Below are 17,536 nucleotides of genomic sequence, written 5' to 3'. Positions count from 1 at the left end.
GCAGCATTCTTGTCTAGTAAAATGTCAGGAGCCCTTAAAGCCACTTACCATGACTGTGTTCTCAAGTGTCAAGTATAGCCAGTGATAGGAAAGTCAGCTCTGCAAAAGTAGCCTGATCTGAAATCCAAACTGTTAGTGGAGCTTATGAACATTGCTAACTTCCTACAACTCCGACATGTGGCCTCCATCATGCCAGCCATTTAGAATGTTTCAGTGAGCTGTTATACTCAGTTACAGGTCATTGCAGGAGAGCGCTTCCCTCCCTCCTTCCCCTCCCTCCCTCCCTCCTCCCTTCACAAGGTTTTAATGTGTAAAGTTTGCATGGAACTAGTATGTGACCCAGGCTGCCTTTGCACCTGTGATCTTCTACTTTAACCTCCCAAGTGTTGAGATTCTAGGCATGTGCCACTGTACGCAATTTGGTGATAAATCCGAAGAATCTTATGTAGGTCTGCGTGTAGTATAGTGGCAGAGTGCCTGCTTAGCCTGTGCAAGGCCCATTCAGTACCCAATTCTGCCCTTCCCCCACGTTTAAATACAACTAATGGCAGGGATTCCCCTCCTCTCAGCTTTACTTTTAATACCCTGACAGAGGTGAATAGATTTGAGTGAGGACAAGACTGTTTTTTATCACTAGTTTTTGCACACTGTGCATGTGTGCATGCATATACGTTGTGTATATGCCCTGTGTGTACATGTGGAGGTCAGAAATTGACATTGGGTATATTTTTGTCTGTCATTCCGTACTGTACTTTTTGAGATAGGGAACTGAATCTAGACCTTGAATAGCTGACCACCAAGGCACCCAGTATCCCAGGATCCACGTGTCTTCAGTCTCCTGGCACTGGGGGAGTTACAGGTCTATGGCCCTGCACTGGACTTTTTATATTGGTTCTGGGGATCCAAACTCAAGTCTTCATACTTAAACCATGTGTATTTTATCACCCCACTGAAGCATCTCCTCAACCCTGTTTTTTTTTTGTTGTTGTTTGTTTTTTTTTTTATTGTAATCTCATTTCATTACTTTTTAATGGGATCTCGAAAATTGTAAAGTTAGGGTTTCTAATGTGAAGACTCACAAGCAAATGCACACACACTGACATTCCCGTGCGTGAGTGTTTTACTAGGTATTTCAGTTGTTTGTGTGCAAGGATGTATACACAGAAAAAGTGTTCTCTGAAGAGAACGGACTGCTGTCCTTTCTTCCCTATTAACCCTGAGGAGAAATACAGCAGCTACAGCATATCCCTGAGAAAGGTGACAAGAGGTGTCTTGTGTGGAGCACCCAAGAATGGTCGAATAGGACTGTTGTTTTAAAGCAGTGTTTAGGTCACCATTAGTTAATACTTTCCTGTTAAGACAATTGTTACTTTCTTAGAAAATGTTTCCTTGTGAACTCAGATGAAGAATTCTTGTATCAGTAATTACGTAAGTAGTTTCTTAGAATTTTTCAGTCCTTTGGGGTCTGCAGGATGGTTCAGTAGATAAGGTGCTTGCCTATCAGGGGATGGTCTGAGTTTGCCCCAGTACCCACATGATGGAAGGAGAGAATGAACTCCTTAAAAGTTGTCCTCTGACCTCTGTATATATACATGTATCACATGCATACACATACACTAAACAGTATAATAAAACATTTAAACTAGAATTTCTCTGTATTTTCATTGAATTTGTCATCTGCATTTCAGATTCTTCATAGGAAAGTATTTAGCACCCAGCATTGTGTAGCCTGTCAGCAGTGGCGACTGTCAGGCTCCTTCCTGGCACTGGTCTCTTCACTTCTCTGGTTTTTGTGCACAGGTATCATCTCCAGGCCCTTCGGCACCTCTACGTGCTGGCTGCAGAACCAAGGCTCCTGGTGCCTGTGGATGTGGATACAAACACACCCTGCTATGCCCTTATAGAAGTTACTTACAAGGTGACTAGCTCTCCCTGTCCTCTTTGCAGGTCAGGACATTTTGGAAGCATTTTAGCAAAAGGTGATGGTGCTAAGTGGGACAGTCATAAAACCTCGTCTTGCTCTAGTGTTTGTGTGCGACTTTTGACATTATCCGCTGTTCCTTAGAGCTGATCACTGGGAAATGTTCCTGGTAACTTTAGGTGGCTAATTTGTAGTGTTCTACAAAGTGAGTCTGGTTTAAAGTTTGGTTTTGTTGAACATTCAAAATCACCACATTTTGTATTTGTGTGTCCTAAATTTGTTTCTCTTAGATTGGGATTCATACATAGATTAAAAATCATGTAGTCTGTACCACAGTATTAAATACTTCTGTTCATCAAACTGCCACACTTTGAGATGTGAAAGTGTGATGATGTCATTCCTAAAGGAAATGTGTGGTGGGGTGTGATGTTAGTGCTGGCAGCGTGAGACTTAGAGGGCTGTGTGGAGTGCTCTTATCTAACTGAAGAGTCTGGGGCGACTGTCACAGCAAACTAGGTGAAAAATGGGGCTTGTGTATAAATGCATGCTGTAGAAGCACAGCCCTCCGGCATTGCTACCCAGTGAAGGGCAAGGCACTAAGGTGTTGAGGTGATGAATGCTCCGTAATGGAATGTGGGCCTGAGTACTAGGGATTTAGCCGCAGCTCAGCTCTAGAATTCTTGCCTGGTTGCACCAGGCCCTGGACTCAGGCTAGCACTGCCGAGCAGAACTGTTGGAGGAGTTGTACTGGTTCATGGTTACGCGCAGACCACGAGCCAGGGGAGACACAGTGACATTTGGCCCATGCTGGCTGTGTTTTACCTTTGTGAAGGGCACTCAGTGGTATGAACAGACCAAAGAAGAACTGATGGCTCCAACCCTGCTTCCAGAACTCCATCTTCTAAAGCAGGTGAGTTGTGACTTGGGAGGTTTACCCAGGGGGCAGATTGAAACAGAATTACAGATCTGTAAGGGTCCTCCTATTTAAGAAAAAGAACTGCAGGAGGAATGTTCATGAAGGGCAGAGGAAGTCTTATCTTAGAGGTTTTTACTGATAGTCCGTATTCTTTCGGAACATGGTTCACATACCTTTTGGTGGTTCACAAGCAATCGGATCGCGTTAACATACAGGCGACTCATTGCATCGAGCACTGTTCCCTGTAAGAAGCGTGCTGGGTCTGCCAGCTTTGAGTGACTGTGTTCATTTGTCCCTGCAGATGAAGGTTAAAGGGCCAAGGTACTGGGAACTGCTCATAGATTTAAGCAAGGGAGAGCAGCACTTGAGGTAAGTTCTCACTTTAGCCTCCAGCAGTATATAGACGTCTGCAGAGAGCTGGGTTCTAGAGCAGTGTCCGTGTAGTGTTACTCTCTGGTCGCATGCATGACAGCACATAGGGTATGTTGATCAATGTGGCTTGTATCTTTGAAGCAGGATTTGTTTTAGATTAAAAGTTTTAATTTGAAAGTCAAATGGTAAATATTTACACATGTTCATTGAGAAATGACTCAGCATTACATAGTGATGGGTACAGTAAGATTTAGTGTAAAAAGGACTGTTTATAGCATCCGATGCCTATCAGACATCTCCTGTTGCTTCTTTGTACCCTTGTCTTGTTACAACTGACATAGGGGGTTGGGGATTTAGCTCAGTGGTAGAGTGCTTGCCTAGCAAGCGCAAGGCCCTGAGTTCAGTCCTTAACTTCAAAAAAAAAAAAGACAAAATAACAACTAATATAAGGCTATGGGAGGTTCCTTTCAGGTAGAATAAAATATATCCAAATAATTAGTTTTATACATTAGGAAGTATATAAATTGTTTAAATTCACAGAAAGTTTTGACAAGCATGTAAAAGTTTCATAGTCTGGTTCCAGTTATATTTTGGTGTCTAGTAGCTAATTTCTCTTTGTTCTGTCTTAGATTAATTAGTATTTTCTTTCTACTGCAAAACAGTTACTGGCTCTTTAGTACTTTCAGTGACTTAGGCATACTGCTAGGGACACAGGAATCAGCAGGGTTAGGTAAGATCCTGGAGAGGCTCAATCGTGAGCAGGTGGAATCCCTTCTCACTGAACAAGTTCATGCATCTCGACATCACAGAAAAGTGGGGGTGCACCCTACCCTCCCTTACGTGCACTCAGTCATTTTGTGCAGAGTTAATAGTCCTTCCAGAGAGTGGGGACAACTTCTTCCCCTCCCTATAAAAGTGGCCCTGGAAAACACCGACTTCAGCAGAGAAGTGCTAATGATACCTCCCATAAAATCATCTTTTTCCTCCTTCCAGGGCCATTCTTTCCAAGGATGGAGTTTTATATGTAAAGCTCAGGGCAGGCCAGCTCTCCTACAAAGAAGACCCAATGGGATGGCAGAGTCTGTTGGCACAGACTGTGGCTAACAGGAACTCAGAGGCCCGGGCTTTCAAGGTAGCGTTGCATTGCACTAGCACCGTCTTTGATCGCTGCAGATTGTAAAGCTAAATGCACCTCAGTTCCTCTTGCTTTCTTTTTTTTTTTTTTTTTTTGTTCTTTTTTTCGGAGCTGGGGACCGAACCCAGGGCCTTGTGCTTCCTAGGCAAGCGCTCTACCACTGAGCTAAATCCCCAACCCCTCCTCTTGCTTTCTATATGACACCCATAATAAAATTGGGATGTCTGCTAGTATTATGGGTAAGACTTGTATTTAATGACACCTATAAAAAACCTCTACACTACCAGCAAGATTTGGTTTATTTTACTTAGTAGTCCCTCAAAGAGAGAGAATTTCTAAGTTAGCACTTGTTAGCCTTTCCTTTTCTTTCCTCCCCTCCCCACCTCCTTTCCTTTGACAGTGTTTCAGTTGACCAGGTTGGCATCACCTCTTTTGGCTGCCCTTGGCTCTCTGTCTCTGTTTTGCGGTGCGGGAGATTGAACCCAGGACTTTATGCAGGCCAGCGTTAGATGTTCTATTACTGAGCTGTAACCCAGGCCCAGCCTTAGACTGTGCGGTTTCTGTGCCCCAGTCTCCTGAGTGCTGGGATTATAGGCAAACACCACCGTGCGGGGCTATACTCCACTGAGGGAAAAGCCATATATTAAACCACACTTGTTTCTTTAATCTTTTTTTTTTTTTTTTTTTTTTTTTTCCCGGAGCTGGGGACCGAACCCAGGGCCTTTTTTCGCTCACTAGGCAAGCGCTCTACCACTGAGCTAAATCCCCAACCCTGTTTCTTTAATCTTGATGACAGCTTATGTCTTGCTTTTTAGTTTACTATTTCCTAGTACTCAGCTACAGTAGTGTTTAAAATGAAACAAAAAAAGGTTAAAATGTGAGTTAAAGCTCTTTACTGTGAAAAGTTCAGTGCATATTATTTTGTGTTCTAGAATTCATTTCTGCCGTTAAGAATGTGTTCTGTAGCACATCTAGCTTTAAACTTGGGAATTTAATCTCAGATTTAAGGATTTCAGGGCAGAGGTTTGTTGAGGAGCCTCTGAGTACCTAGATCTCAGGCCACACACAAGCAAAGCTGTGTTAGCTCAGCAGCCGGGGCAGCCACTTTCACGTCCTTTATTCCTGAGTAAGGAGGTAACAGTTCATGTAGTCCACTTACATCCCATCTGGACCACTCAGCCGGTACTGATCTTCCTCACAGCCATCGGGGTGTGAATGTACGGAAGCCCCAGCCTTGATGCCAAGTGTGGGTTGTTGCCAGAATATTTTGAAGGTTTTTTTTTTTTCTGGCTTAAGTTAGCACTATTTTTTTTTTCTAACAGAGCCTATATGAAAAGCTAATCCAATGTATATGTAAGTTTGAGCTTAATTCTGAATATTGAAAGTATATAAATATTAAAGGACAGCTCAATATCTTGCCTTCTGGGATTTCAGAACTAAAATAGGAACCTAACCTGAAGTACTCCATTTTCAGTTTTGAATAGTTCATATGAGAGAAGACATGTTTACTACTGACCTTTTGGTAAATCAACACTTCATATTACCTTTGCAAAGGCTTGTAACTTCCTAACAAAACAGGATGACAGACTCTAGCTTGTTTTGTCTTGTGGGACCATTGTGTGAAAGGAGGGGGTAGAGTTCTTATAACTATAGGCCTTATAGCGTGAGCAGAAAGGGAAGTAATAATTGGTTATCTCATTTAAAGTGGGATTTGTTTTTCTTTTTAGCCAGAAACAATTTCATCATTCACTTCTGATCCAGCACTTCTGTCATTTGCTGAATATTTCTGCAAGCCGACTGTGAGCATGGGCCAAGTAAGTATTATATTGTTTGTTAGTTCTATCAATAGACAACCAAAGTCACCTGTACTATTCATGCCTGCCTCTGAGGTCGATGACATCCTTTATGTGTGTTAGAGATTGCTGATAAAACCTGTGCCTTCTGTTGCCACCACCACATCTTCCTCTCTCCCCAGTCCCCTTGTACATGTGACTCTGAGAACTCCATTTACCTGGGTGCTGTTTACCCCTACATCTCTGTTGGTGCTGTGCTGCCTTTCTGGATCCCACTCCCAGCTGACTGAAGGCTCGTCTTTGGTGTTCTCACAGATTTTTTTTCTTTTTAACCCTAGATTGACCATTAATGTGCCAGATCACATGCTGCTACCTCAGCATTCTTTTTGTGTTTTCAGTGATGCTATAACACTGTGTGGACTATGACTTTGTGAAGAGATGGACTGTTTACCCTGTTTACCGTAGAGCTTCAGAATGAGCTATTAGTAGCTGTTACAGGTTGTTTCTTGAATTGGTTTTGTGATATGCTTTGATGTGCTACAAAGTACTTGTGCTTTCCCACAGAAACAGGAGATTCTGGACCTCTTTTCTTCCATACTTTATGAGTGTGTTGCTCAGGAAACTCCAGAGATGTTGCCTGCCTACATAGCAATGGATCAGGTATGATTCCAAAATCATTTGCATTCTGTTGCAATTGTATTGATGGTGTGCTTCAGATGACCCACTACCCAGTGTGGGAAGAACCCTATGGATTCAGTTTCTTGTTTACTTTTAGACATCTTATCAAGAAACCATTTCCAGTTGACAGCCCTATGCTGATGCCCAAAGGCTGGACTTTGTGCTAGCAGGCGTGCTCTCTGGAGACTGCCTTCCTCTTGGGAGTCCCACATCCCTTTCTGTCTTCTTCCCTTGGTTTGGAGAGGAAGAGATCATTTCCTTTCTTGCTCTAGTCTTCCTGCGTCATCTCTTGCCACCTTTCTTCATGGGAAGGCCACAGATGAGAGCAGGTGAGCCCTGTGTGCCCTGCTGTTTGCCTGGATATGCACTTCCTCCTCGGTCAAGTCTGCAGGCAGTGTAGAGCCAGGAGCTGGTGATTTAGGGACATGGTGTCCATTTTTATTCTCTTGATGTTTTGTAAGTGCCTAACAGGGCCATAATCTGGCTAAAATTAATCTGGGCAATCTTAAAATGCAGATCTTCAAGTCCTGTTTCATACCTTCTAAGTTGGAATCTGGTGGGCAAGATCCAGAACCCCTAGTTTTAAAAATTCTACAGTAATATGAAAAGTGTATAGATTGGCATTTGGGACTCTATTCTCAAGCCAAAGAACTAATCTTTGATGATAAAAATAGTCTTGTGGATAACTGAGTAAAGCAATTAGGCAAGAAACAGTTCCCCAGGCATGAAAATCACAATATGTAAAGTCGCACTCTGCATTCCAGCAGGAGCACAGGGCCAGCCAGAATGCTGTTACCGTGTGGGTCTTCTCTTCTCAGTTGCAGAGATTCATGGTACTGTGCTGGTGTTCTGCGTGCTGCCTCTCTTGGCACAGCAGCTAAGTTAGGCTTCTTGGTTGTTAGTTAAATGTTCTCTTTACAAACTGTGGGTACCCTCATCCCCCCACCATCTAGAGCAGTCTCCATGGATGAATGTCTCCTCTGGTGGTAACCATGGTATCTTTATGGGTGATTCTTAACAGTGTGATCAGTGATTAGGTCTCTGCCTCACTGGGATTCCTGTCTGTCCTTGCTATGTCATTGTACCCCAACTTCCTCCCCAGAGATTTATACCTGTGTGTGTGTGTGTGTGTGTGTGTGTGTGTGTTGGGGAGGGGTCTTCATCATTCAGGGTTGCTGAGCCAAGAATGGACTTGACCTTTGTTGCTTTTACTTGGAAGTTGCCTTCATGTTAAGCCACACTGGGGAGGGCTCTTTAATGTAGTCAACGGCACTTCAATACCCATGAATCTCCATAGCCTCTTGCTGATCTTGTTAGCCATTTTGGAACATACCCTGAAGATAACGTGATTAGAACAACTTGCCATTTCATTAAACAAACTGTTCTTTCTGTTTCTTCACACAGGCTTTAAGAAGTCTTAAAAAGAGAGACATGTCGAACACATCTGATCTTTGGCAGATAAAGTTGATATTAGAGTTTTTCAGTTCACGAAGCCACCAGGAAAGGCAGCAGACCTATCCTAAGCGAGGGCTCTTTATAAACTCGGAGTTCCTACCTGTGGTTAAGTGCACTGTTGATTCCACCCTGGACCAGTGGCTACAAGGTATGGTGGTACTGTGTCCCTGTGCTTGTACGGTAACTCAACTGAGGCTTCTCTGTTCTTAACAGTTTCCAGTGGCAAGCAAGGTAAACCTGGGCATAATCTACAACTTGATGGTTTGAGGAGTCAAAGTCTGGTTATATACGTCAGTGTCTTTAAAAGAAATACATTTATCTGCCCTAGGAAAAGGGCACATTGACTGAGTCAGTGATATCTTGAACATCCTGTGGCCCTGGCTCTGCCAGGGGAAGAGCTAACCTGAGAAAGAGGGAAGCCATCGAGTTACTCATGCTGACTCACAGGAGGGATGCAGCCGTGGGAAGCCTTGATATGTCACCTGTGCCTGAGGGTGGCTTTCTGCAGCCAGGTCCTGGGTCTCTATGTCCTTTCAGTTTACTCAGGTCCCTGCACCAGGTATCTGATGGTGGCCTGCTTTCACCACATGCCATCCCTAGTCATGGTCGTAGCAGTTCTTGCTTTTGTGTTTAAGCTGTCATGCTGTGACACTGGGAATAAGTTTCTGTCAAACAATCAGACAATAAAGAGGTGTGCGAGGAGCAAATGAAGGACGCAACTCTACCAGCACCGACCTTAACTTTGAAATGTTTTAGATAGGTATTTAAACCACCACTACCCCCTTTTGTAAAAATGTTATATAATAAATGTCATTGTTTTCTTTCCATTGGGTTTGGTATTTCAACACCTGTAGAAAGCCTTTGCTATTGAGAAGTATGCCATTAGTCTTGGCACATTTTCTGATAGCAAACATTTTAGAATATAAAAACTATCTGGCAGGGACAGGCAGTCTTAGAGTAGTGACCTGGTTGGTGTGTGGTTCTTCAGGACACTTGGTGAATTCAGCTTTCCAGACTTCTTTATCTCTCTTACTTTCTTTTTGGGTTCAAATGTCTTATGTCTGTAACAGAAGACTGAACTGACCTGAAATAATGAGGCTAGCAGTGGTAAGCTCGGATTACTGGAGATAAGACAGGTTAAGAGACTCGACTTGTTAATTGCTGGACCTTCGACTTTTACCCCTGAAGTTGTATTTGCTGTCCTCTGCTTGGTCACTTTTTCCCCTTGTGGTACTAAAACAGCCAACAGTTCCTTTTCTCCAGCTGTTCATGATGCTCAGAAAGAGAAAGGGGATGTTTTAGGAACCATGGCATGAAGACCATTCCTATCCAGAAGCAGATGTGTTGAGCATCTTGATGTGACCCAAGCTGCATGTCACCCGATTCCTCAGTCCACCCTCCTGCCACAGAGTGTCTTCCCTGGTTGTCTGAGGTCACGTGTCCTCGGCTGACCACTGTGTCTGGAGGACAGGACTGCCTTGGCTGTTCTGGGCTAGGATTCTCAAAGCCTGGCTCCTAAGCGGCATTTTCCTGCCAGTGCTCCAGACCTGCTACTCAGAAATGTGAGCTGTGTCAGACCTTCAGACGCGCTCTGATCATCTCCTGCTAAGAGTAAATAGATTCTAGTTCTGGGTGTAATCCAGTCTCCTTGGATGTTACACTGGGAGGAAAGATGTGACAGTGGGTATCTGTTACACTGTACTCACCTGTATTCGTGTGTATTTCCGCACTTCCTCGGCACACTAAACTAGGCAGCCTCTGTACCTGTGCAGCACTGCCTGGTCTGTGCCAAGGGCTAAGCCCGCACTTGATGAAAAAGTAGCAAAAGTAATCTTCCCATTTCCCTCGCCTCTGCTCTTGATCCATTGACTCCGTTTGTGTCCTCACAGCTGGAGGCGATGTGTGTGTGCATGCCTACCTTAGTGGGCAGCCTGTTGAGAAGTCTCAGCTAAACATGCTGGCCTGCTTCCTGGTCTACCACTCTGTGCCAGCACCGCGACACTTGCCACCCCTGGGACTGGAAGGTAACCCATCTCAGCCTCTCTTCAGTATTTGTTCCTCACTAGTGTCTAGTTAGGGAGAAGCTCCTGTCAGTCACCTTCTCTAATGCACTGCTCACCTTTGCTTATGATTTGTGTTTGTTGAGAATGCTTTTTGAAAGCAGAGCAAACCATATACTTTTACCTCTGAAAAAAGATGTTTTTAGAGCAGGACTATAAATTAAATGTATATTATTCCATATATGAGTGACATCTTTCTATATATTTAAGTTTTATGGATTGAAATCAATGTCTTGGACATAGTCAAATATTCTACCACTGAGCTATATTTACAGAACTTATCTATTTTTCTTATAACTTTCTAAGATTTCCTAGTTTTTAAAGATTTATATAATCACAGTCTCTGTTACCCTAAAACTTAAGTGCTATTGATTGAGTGCTATGTCCAGTATGGAATCAGGTGCTAAGTTTGTCTGTAGAACAGCCTGATTTATTCACATCACATTTATTTGCTACCCTTAACTGAGAATGGAGAATACTTTTGAGAAGGAGAGGATTGCTCTGTTAGTGTGCAATCACTTTTAGTTTGATGGCACTTGTGTTTATGTGCTTTAGAGAAACCTTAGAGAAAATACAGTATAAACGGACCAGTAATGGCCATGTATTCCGTAGCCTTTCCGATGAAAACAAATACAAAAGTCAGACAGATGCATAAGATAGCAGCTAAAGGTTTGGTGTTACCTTTTCTGATTGGATTGTTTGGGAGTTTCTCAGCTATGGTAGGGAAAGGGAACACATGCATTGCCAGGAAAACTCCTTGAGTTGTGGGGAGATGTGAGGGTATGGAGACCGAGGGAGCCAGAGTTTGCAAGATGTATATCAGAGAGGAACGAGCCATGCAGGAAGAACCAGGGGAGTTTCTGGTTTTAGAAGTAAGTACTGGCCCAAAAGTTGCATATAATAGACTTCCCTGAGGGAAGAGCTTGCATGTGGACTAGAAGATAACCTGCCAGCTGTTCACTAGTGCCTGTCCCACCGCTTCATAGTAGAATTTAGGAGGGTATAGCCTCAGCCATAGGAAGTAAATTACCTCTGGACTATACAATGTTGTGGTCACACCATACTCAAAGGATCAACATAAGTTGTGATCTATGATCATAACTGCATGTATGTTTTCTTGAGATTTAACTGTACCCAGATCAAAGCCCAATAGCTAAAACCTCAGAAGTACCCAGCAGTGAAGTAGGTGAAATTCAGTATGTGGCATACAATAAGAACAGCCCCACCCCTGAAGGGCATAGTAGCCCACACTTATAATTTAAGCAATTGGAAATCAGAAATTCCCTGGAGGGGAAGGAGTTCAAGGCCATCCTTGGCTATAGAGTGAGGTAGGAGCTGGCCTTGCCCACACAGGACCCTATCTCAGGAATAAATAACAACGTTACAGCAGCTACTGTTTACAGGTCCACAAGCTCATGTGATGCAGCCCCAGGCCGTTAGACTGGTGCTGCCTCAAGCTGCCTCCACATTGTGTTGTTCCCTTTGCCACAAGCCAAATAGCTGTCTCTCCCTGGCTAGGCAAGATTCTTTACCTTTCCCCCTCTGTTTTCTTTCTTTGCTCCCCACCCTGTTCTTATTCAAATAAGAAAGTAAACATTGCAGAATGAGAAAAACAAAAACAAAAGCAACAGGCAGCATGCAGAGAAGCAGGAAGGTGTATGACCTGTGCTGCTGGGACTATGGGGTGGAGAGGAAAGGATGAGGAAACTTAAAGGACTCTTTGGTGATGCCCATGCTTCCCTCAGAGGCTGTGGGTCTAGATCTTGGTAGACAAACAGAATCATTTGGGTAGCTTCCAAAACCCTGCATGTCCAGCCTCACTCCCAGTGAGTTACGTGTAATTTGTGGGACCAACTCTCATTCTTCATGGGAAGTTGTTTTTGTAAAAGATCGAACCCACAGATCAAGAATCAAGTATTAAAATAGTTTTCAAAATCACTTATAGTAGTTAAGGTTAATTGAATTTAATGTACACAAGTAAGTTTTCACAGTGGTAATTTCTGAAGTTCAGAATGGATAAGTTTAAATTTTTAAAGTGTTTTAGGAAATTAAAAATTCAAAGATTGCCACTGGGGTACTTTGTGTAGAAGAAGTAAGGCTTCCTGGCTCGAGCTTGGTGTGCTGAGCTTGGGAGGGCTGTGTGGCTGAGGCTGTGTAGTGACATAACCTTCTGCATCTCTGTTCTTCAGGGAGCACAAGCTTTGCTGAACTCCTCTTCAGGTTCCGACACCTAAAAATGCCAGTCCGCGCTTTGCTGAGACTGGCTCCTGTGCTGCTCGGGAATCCACAGCCGATGGTTATGTGACCGACCACCTCCGGCGGTAAACCTACCCCCAAAAACCACTGCGGCGCAGAATCCTGATGGCAGCAAAGTTAACGGCAGCATTTCTGTTTTGTGACCAACGGAGCTCAGATGCATACGCCTCACTGTGTTTAAAACCCATGTTGAAAATATTACAGATAACGCTGGTGCTGTCCACATGTCATATGATGTATAAAAAGTCAGTTAAAACTCACTTTTATAAATAAAGATTTTTGGTTTGTTTTCAAAACTATTGATGATTGCTTTGGACTTCAGAGAATAAATGGACAGGCTGAGTTTTGAAGCCTTTGAACTTTAGTGGTTCAGGTTCTGTACTCAGAAAAAGCCACATCACGAGAGTGGACTTTCTGCTACCACAGGAGAGTTTCTGTGTTGTCTGTTACGTGCTTCCCATGGTGGATGATGTCATTACTGCGAGCAGATTTCTACTTAATGAAGAATCGCTCAGCATGGAGTACTGAACCATGCCCAAGCCCTGACTTTGGTACAGCTATGTAGGCTGCAGCTCTTTGGAGATAACCAAGGTTAAAGGATAATTAAGGGTGAGTCCCTGTTTCGTAGACTTGATGGCCTGTTCAGAAGAGGAAGAGATGTTTTCTCTCTGCACCTTGTGAGAACTCATAGCACAGCTGCTCACAAGCCAAGAAGATTCCTTTGTGAGGAACCAGTCAGAAGGTCTTGGACTTCTGCACCTACGAGTATAAGAAATAAATTCCTGATGCTTAAGCCATCCTATCTTGTCTGTGGTACTTGGTTTTGCAGCCTGTGCAGACTAGTGCACGACACCTGCTCAAAATACCTAAAATACAAAATTACCCCTACAGAGGAGTGTTAAAATATTTTTAAAGACAGAAGTCAGTATCCGAACTAAAGGTCTGGAAAGTGCTTTTGTACAGGTTAGCTCATGATGCCCCATGTGACAGGAAGAGTATTCCGACTGTGCTCACAGCTTTCTCAGACAAGTGGGACTGTGAACAAGGAGGGACAGCAAACTGCATACTCACTGGTTTCCTGCTTGTTTCTGAAAAAGCCAATAGAAATTGCTCCGCTGGGATTTGGTAATGTCCGTCTGCTCGTCTGCCTGCAGCAAGGTAATTTGTGGCTGACTTTTAGGGCAAAATGTGTTTTCCTTCCCTCTTAGATTAAGGATTGCACTTAAGTGGCAAGGGGTGATGAACGTTCAGTTTGCATCAACATCGAACCCACCGTCCAAGTCATTTTTCACTCTCAGTTGTTATGGTGGCCATGGGAGGACTTGAAAGAGAACACTGAATACAGTGGAAGCAGCATTGATGGGCACCAAGAAGAGACTCTAGTGCCCCTGAGTCAGCATGTTAGCATCATCAGATAAACTAGTATATTTACCATCCTGTGGGAACCAGTCTTACCAAACACAGCAGCTGCCTCCTGGGAACCAGAGTGGCAGAGTCAGAGAAAACACCTGGCAATGAAGTATTCTAATATCCGAAGTGGCACTTGTGACTTCAAGGGAAGGCTGACTACCCAGGATTGCTTCACCTCTGATGCGTGTGGAATGGGGACTCAAGGTGTAGCCGCTTTGAGTGCAGGTACTGTCCAGCAGACAGACAATTGAGCATGTACTCAGATTCTTCCCCCAAAGGGTACTGACGTCTGCTCCTCCCTCAAGGTCTGACGTGGGAGCCAAGGCAAACTGAGCTCAGATGCCAGACTTGAGCTACACTGCTCCATCGTAGTCCTCAACATTCTGGGCTCTACCCAATCTGCTACACCCCACCCTGCTCCAGTCTGCTGCTGCCTGTGTGGATTCTGAGTCCAAGAGAATCAGAAACCGCTCCTCAGTGTGAACTGAAAGGACTTAGCATTGGCAGAACTTGTGAACCGGCCGAAAAGCAGGCGAACATCTTTGTAATCACAGGGGTTTTTGTGCGTTTTCTTGATGTTTCTCCCATTGACTTAGTCTGTCACTATTGATCACATTATATAGAGCATCTTGTTCAAGTTTTGTTTTTTAGCTAAAAACACTTCTTTGGTAAACTTTTAATACTGTAATTTTTTTCCTGTAGAATATTTTGGAGTGTACTTTTAAGACTCTTTTTCCCTTGAAACATATCGGAATTTCATAATAAATTTAGTAAGATTTATAAGCACCTGCCAGATCCTAATTCCTGTTCTTTTATACTCCAATGCTTAGCTGAGCTGTTAGCTTTTCTCTGTAGCTAATGGATGTCTCAAGTCTCTGCCTTGTGAGGCTGCAGACCATGTGTTTTAAAAACTCAAGATGTGGGGCTAGAGACATGGCTCAGTGGTTAAGAGCACTAACTGCTCTTCCAGAGAGGTCCTGAGCTCAATTCCCAGCAACCACATGGTGGCTCACAGCCATCTGTAATGGGATCTGATGCCCTCTTCTGGTGCATCTGAAGAGAGTGGCATACATAAAATCTTAAAAGAATTCAAGACATGTTGGGTCATGATGTCATGGTCACCTTATAGGTGGAGGGTAGGTACCTAAAACAAGGACAAAAGCCAGAAGCTAGGGTTGATAATTTCCTTCTGGTTGAAGGAGGAGGGGAGGCTCAAGACACTAAGCTTCACATGTCTTGGAAAGCTGAAGCCCAAGAGCCACAAAGTGCTTCCCCAAGGTTGTAGAAATGGAACTGTGTGGGGACAGGACAGAAGGGGACAGGTTGACTGTTAGCAGCAGAGCTCCCCAGAGGGGGCCTGGCTGCCTGGGAGGCGATTCCCTGACTAGTCAAGCAGCCTGCAAGTTGTGTAGAGTTGTTCTCCTTGTTGAGGTGGGCTTAGGTGATACAGATGCTTCTGAGTCGTTCCTGTTCTTGGAACACCACCAGCCCCTACTCTTATAAGTGACCCCAATAAACTCATTGAATTGCTAAGTGCACTTGGGCACTGTCATTACTTTGGTATGTCATTGGTTCTCTAACTGCTGTGTGAGTGCATTTGTGTACTGTATGGATGCAGTTGACTGTGTACCTGTCAAGCTGATTCGCCTGTAGCTGCAGCAGGACATAGGAAGTGGGACATCTGATAGGCAGTAAGGATTCTAGGAGTGAGGCAGGCTGGGGAGGAACTGGTCCACAGAAAAGGATGGTTGCACGCAGGTTGTTATACAGGAGCTTGGGGCCAGAGGAAAACTTGGCTTTTACAGATGACGCTCAACATATAAGGCATGAAATCCAAACCTTTTAATTTCATATTCAGTTAATTAGAATCCTGGATGAAAAAGTGGAAAACAAGGAGCCCCACTGTGCTACAGAGCGTTTGACTGAAGCCGGTGAGCGTGCAGTGTCTCAGACCAAAAGAGCTAGCCCGCCTGCGGTGGCTGAAAGAGACAAAGGAGTGCTTTTAAGGTTACAACACTTGCTAGACTTTGGCACACATGCTTCTGTGGGCCAAAGAGGACCTCCTCCTCACTGTAGCTGGTGGGAACCTGCCTGGGAAAGAGCTGCCACAGGCCACAGGAAGAAGGGTCAGTCCAGAGCAAGGAGCAGGAATGCAGAGGTTCAAAACACAGCCCTCAGTGAAACCCTGAGGGCATGAGGCAGGGTTTACCCCATCTTTCCAGAGTGGGGAAGAGGCACAGCAGGTATTCGTGCAAATACACACTGTACCCCCAAGAGCCCAGGACTGCTGGGACCCGAAGACAGAAACAGATTTTTCTGTGACTCACCCTTCCCTGTAAACTAGGAGTCAGGAACCACTGCAGTATCCTGAGCTGAACCAGAGGGAGACAAGAATTTGAGCACAGTGAAACTTGAGAAAGGTAAAAAATTGTATCTTAATACTAAAAAGGAACTAGATATTAAAATTCACACATATATAAGTAATTAAAAATTGATAAAGATATAAGGCATATAAATAGGAGAGACACAGATTTTGGAGTTTGTCTAATGCCCTTTAAGATCATTCCAAGTTAGAAATAGGAGAAGAAAGATCATATTACTTATTATGACATCACATTAATAGTCCTCGATTTTAACCTTAATAATCGTTTTGTCTTTCCAAGTCCTCTCAAAGGATAAAACTTTAGAAAAAAATTACAAAACTTTATAGATCAGACTAACTGATCTGTGTTTTGAACCTCTGCATTCCTGCTCCATGATCTGGACGACTACTCCTCTCCCTGTGGCCTGTTGCAGCTGCCTCACAGGCAGGTCCCCACCAGCTGCTCTGAGATGAGGGCCCATCTTCTAGAATATCAGAGATGAAACAAAATGGGAGAAATACATTTTGGAAGCAAGTTTTAAAGGAAAATTTACAAAAACACATAGATCAGACTGAGGAAATTGCTAAAATATCAGGGATAAAACAAAATGCAACAAACTAGAAGAAAAATTAGGTTTATATAAAAGATTAAAAGATGACAATGATCCAGGAAAAGAAAGAAAAATGGAAACAAGTCTTAGAACAAAATTTACAAAAAGTTCTTTAAAATACTGTGATAGATACTAAGATAGAGACAGAGGAAGGCCAGAACATACAACACCACCTTGTAACAAGACTGCAGGGCAGTCTGCATCTTTTAAGAAACCTAAAATGATTTACCCGACCTTGATAAAGGGATTAGCAGATGAGGGAAGAATTCAAATGTTCCTCTAGAGAGGAACAGGACTTCAAAAGGTTCAAAGAAGCAGTAAATAAGTTATAGCTTACACTCACCATAGGTCAAACAAATACTTAATAACTGGGCCACACAAAATCATACAATTCCAAAATACTGAAGAGATTTGATGACAGCCATCCTAGAGCCTGGCCCTCAATTAAAATGAGTAACATGTTGGAAAGATGAGGCCTTGGTCATGGAGCAATGAAATAGGACTAGAGGCATTGATACTGTCAAGGACCAATGACTAGGTGAAGGTCTGAATTCTGAATTGAGAATA

General features: G+C 43.5%; 1 protein-coding gene across 1 annotated transcript in view; it reads left to right on the top strand.

Annotated features, from left to right (window-relative positions):
* Positions 1 to 15,532, top strand: part of Anapc1 (anaphase promoting complex subunit 1) — a 74,194-nt gene extending 58,662 nt beyond the window's left edge. Inside the window, exons 40-48 of the mRNA XM_032904183.1 lie at positions 1,801 to 1,918; positions 2,754 to 2,831; positions 3,139 to 3,206; positions 4,203 to 4,341; positions 6,072 to 6,158; positions 6,702 to 6,797; positions 8,220 to 8,418; positions 10,160 to 10,294; positions 12,520 to 15,532. Of these exons, the coding sequence (XP_032760074.1) occupies positions 1,801 to 1,918; positions 2,754 to 2,831; positions 3,139 to 3,206; positions 4,203 to 4,341; positions 6,072 to 6,158; positions 6,702 to 6,797; positions 8,220 to 8,418; positions 10,160 to 10,294; positions 12,520 to 12,635 (1,036 nt within the window). The 3' untranslated portion in view covers positions 12,636 to 15,532. The remainder of the gene's footprint in view (positions 1 to 1,800; positions 1,919 to 2,753; positions 2,832 to 3,138; positions 3,207 to 4,202; positions 4,342 to 6,071; positions 6,159 to 6,701; positions 6,798 to 8,219; positions 8,419 to 10,159; positions 10,295 to 12,519) is intronic.
* The last annotated feature ends 2,004 nt before the right edge of the window (positions 15,533 to 17,536 follow it).

This window comes from Rattus rattus, chromosome 5, assembly GCF_011064425.1.
Source record: "Rattus rattus isolate New Zealand chromosome 5, Rrattus_CSIRO_v1, whole genome shotgun sequence".
NCBI lineage: Eukaryota > Metazoa > Chordata > Mammalia > Rodentia > Muridae > Rattus > Rattus rattus.
The sequence above is the reverse complement of the archived record's forward strand: the minus strand, read 5'-3'. Positions and strand labels throughout refer to the sequence as shown.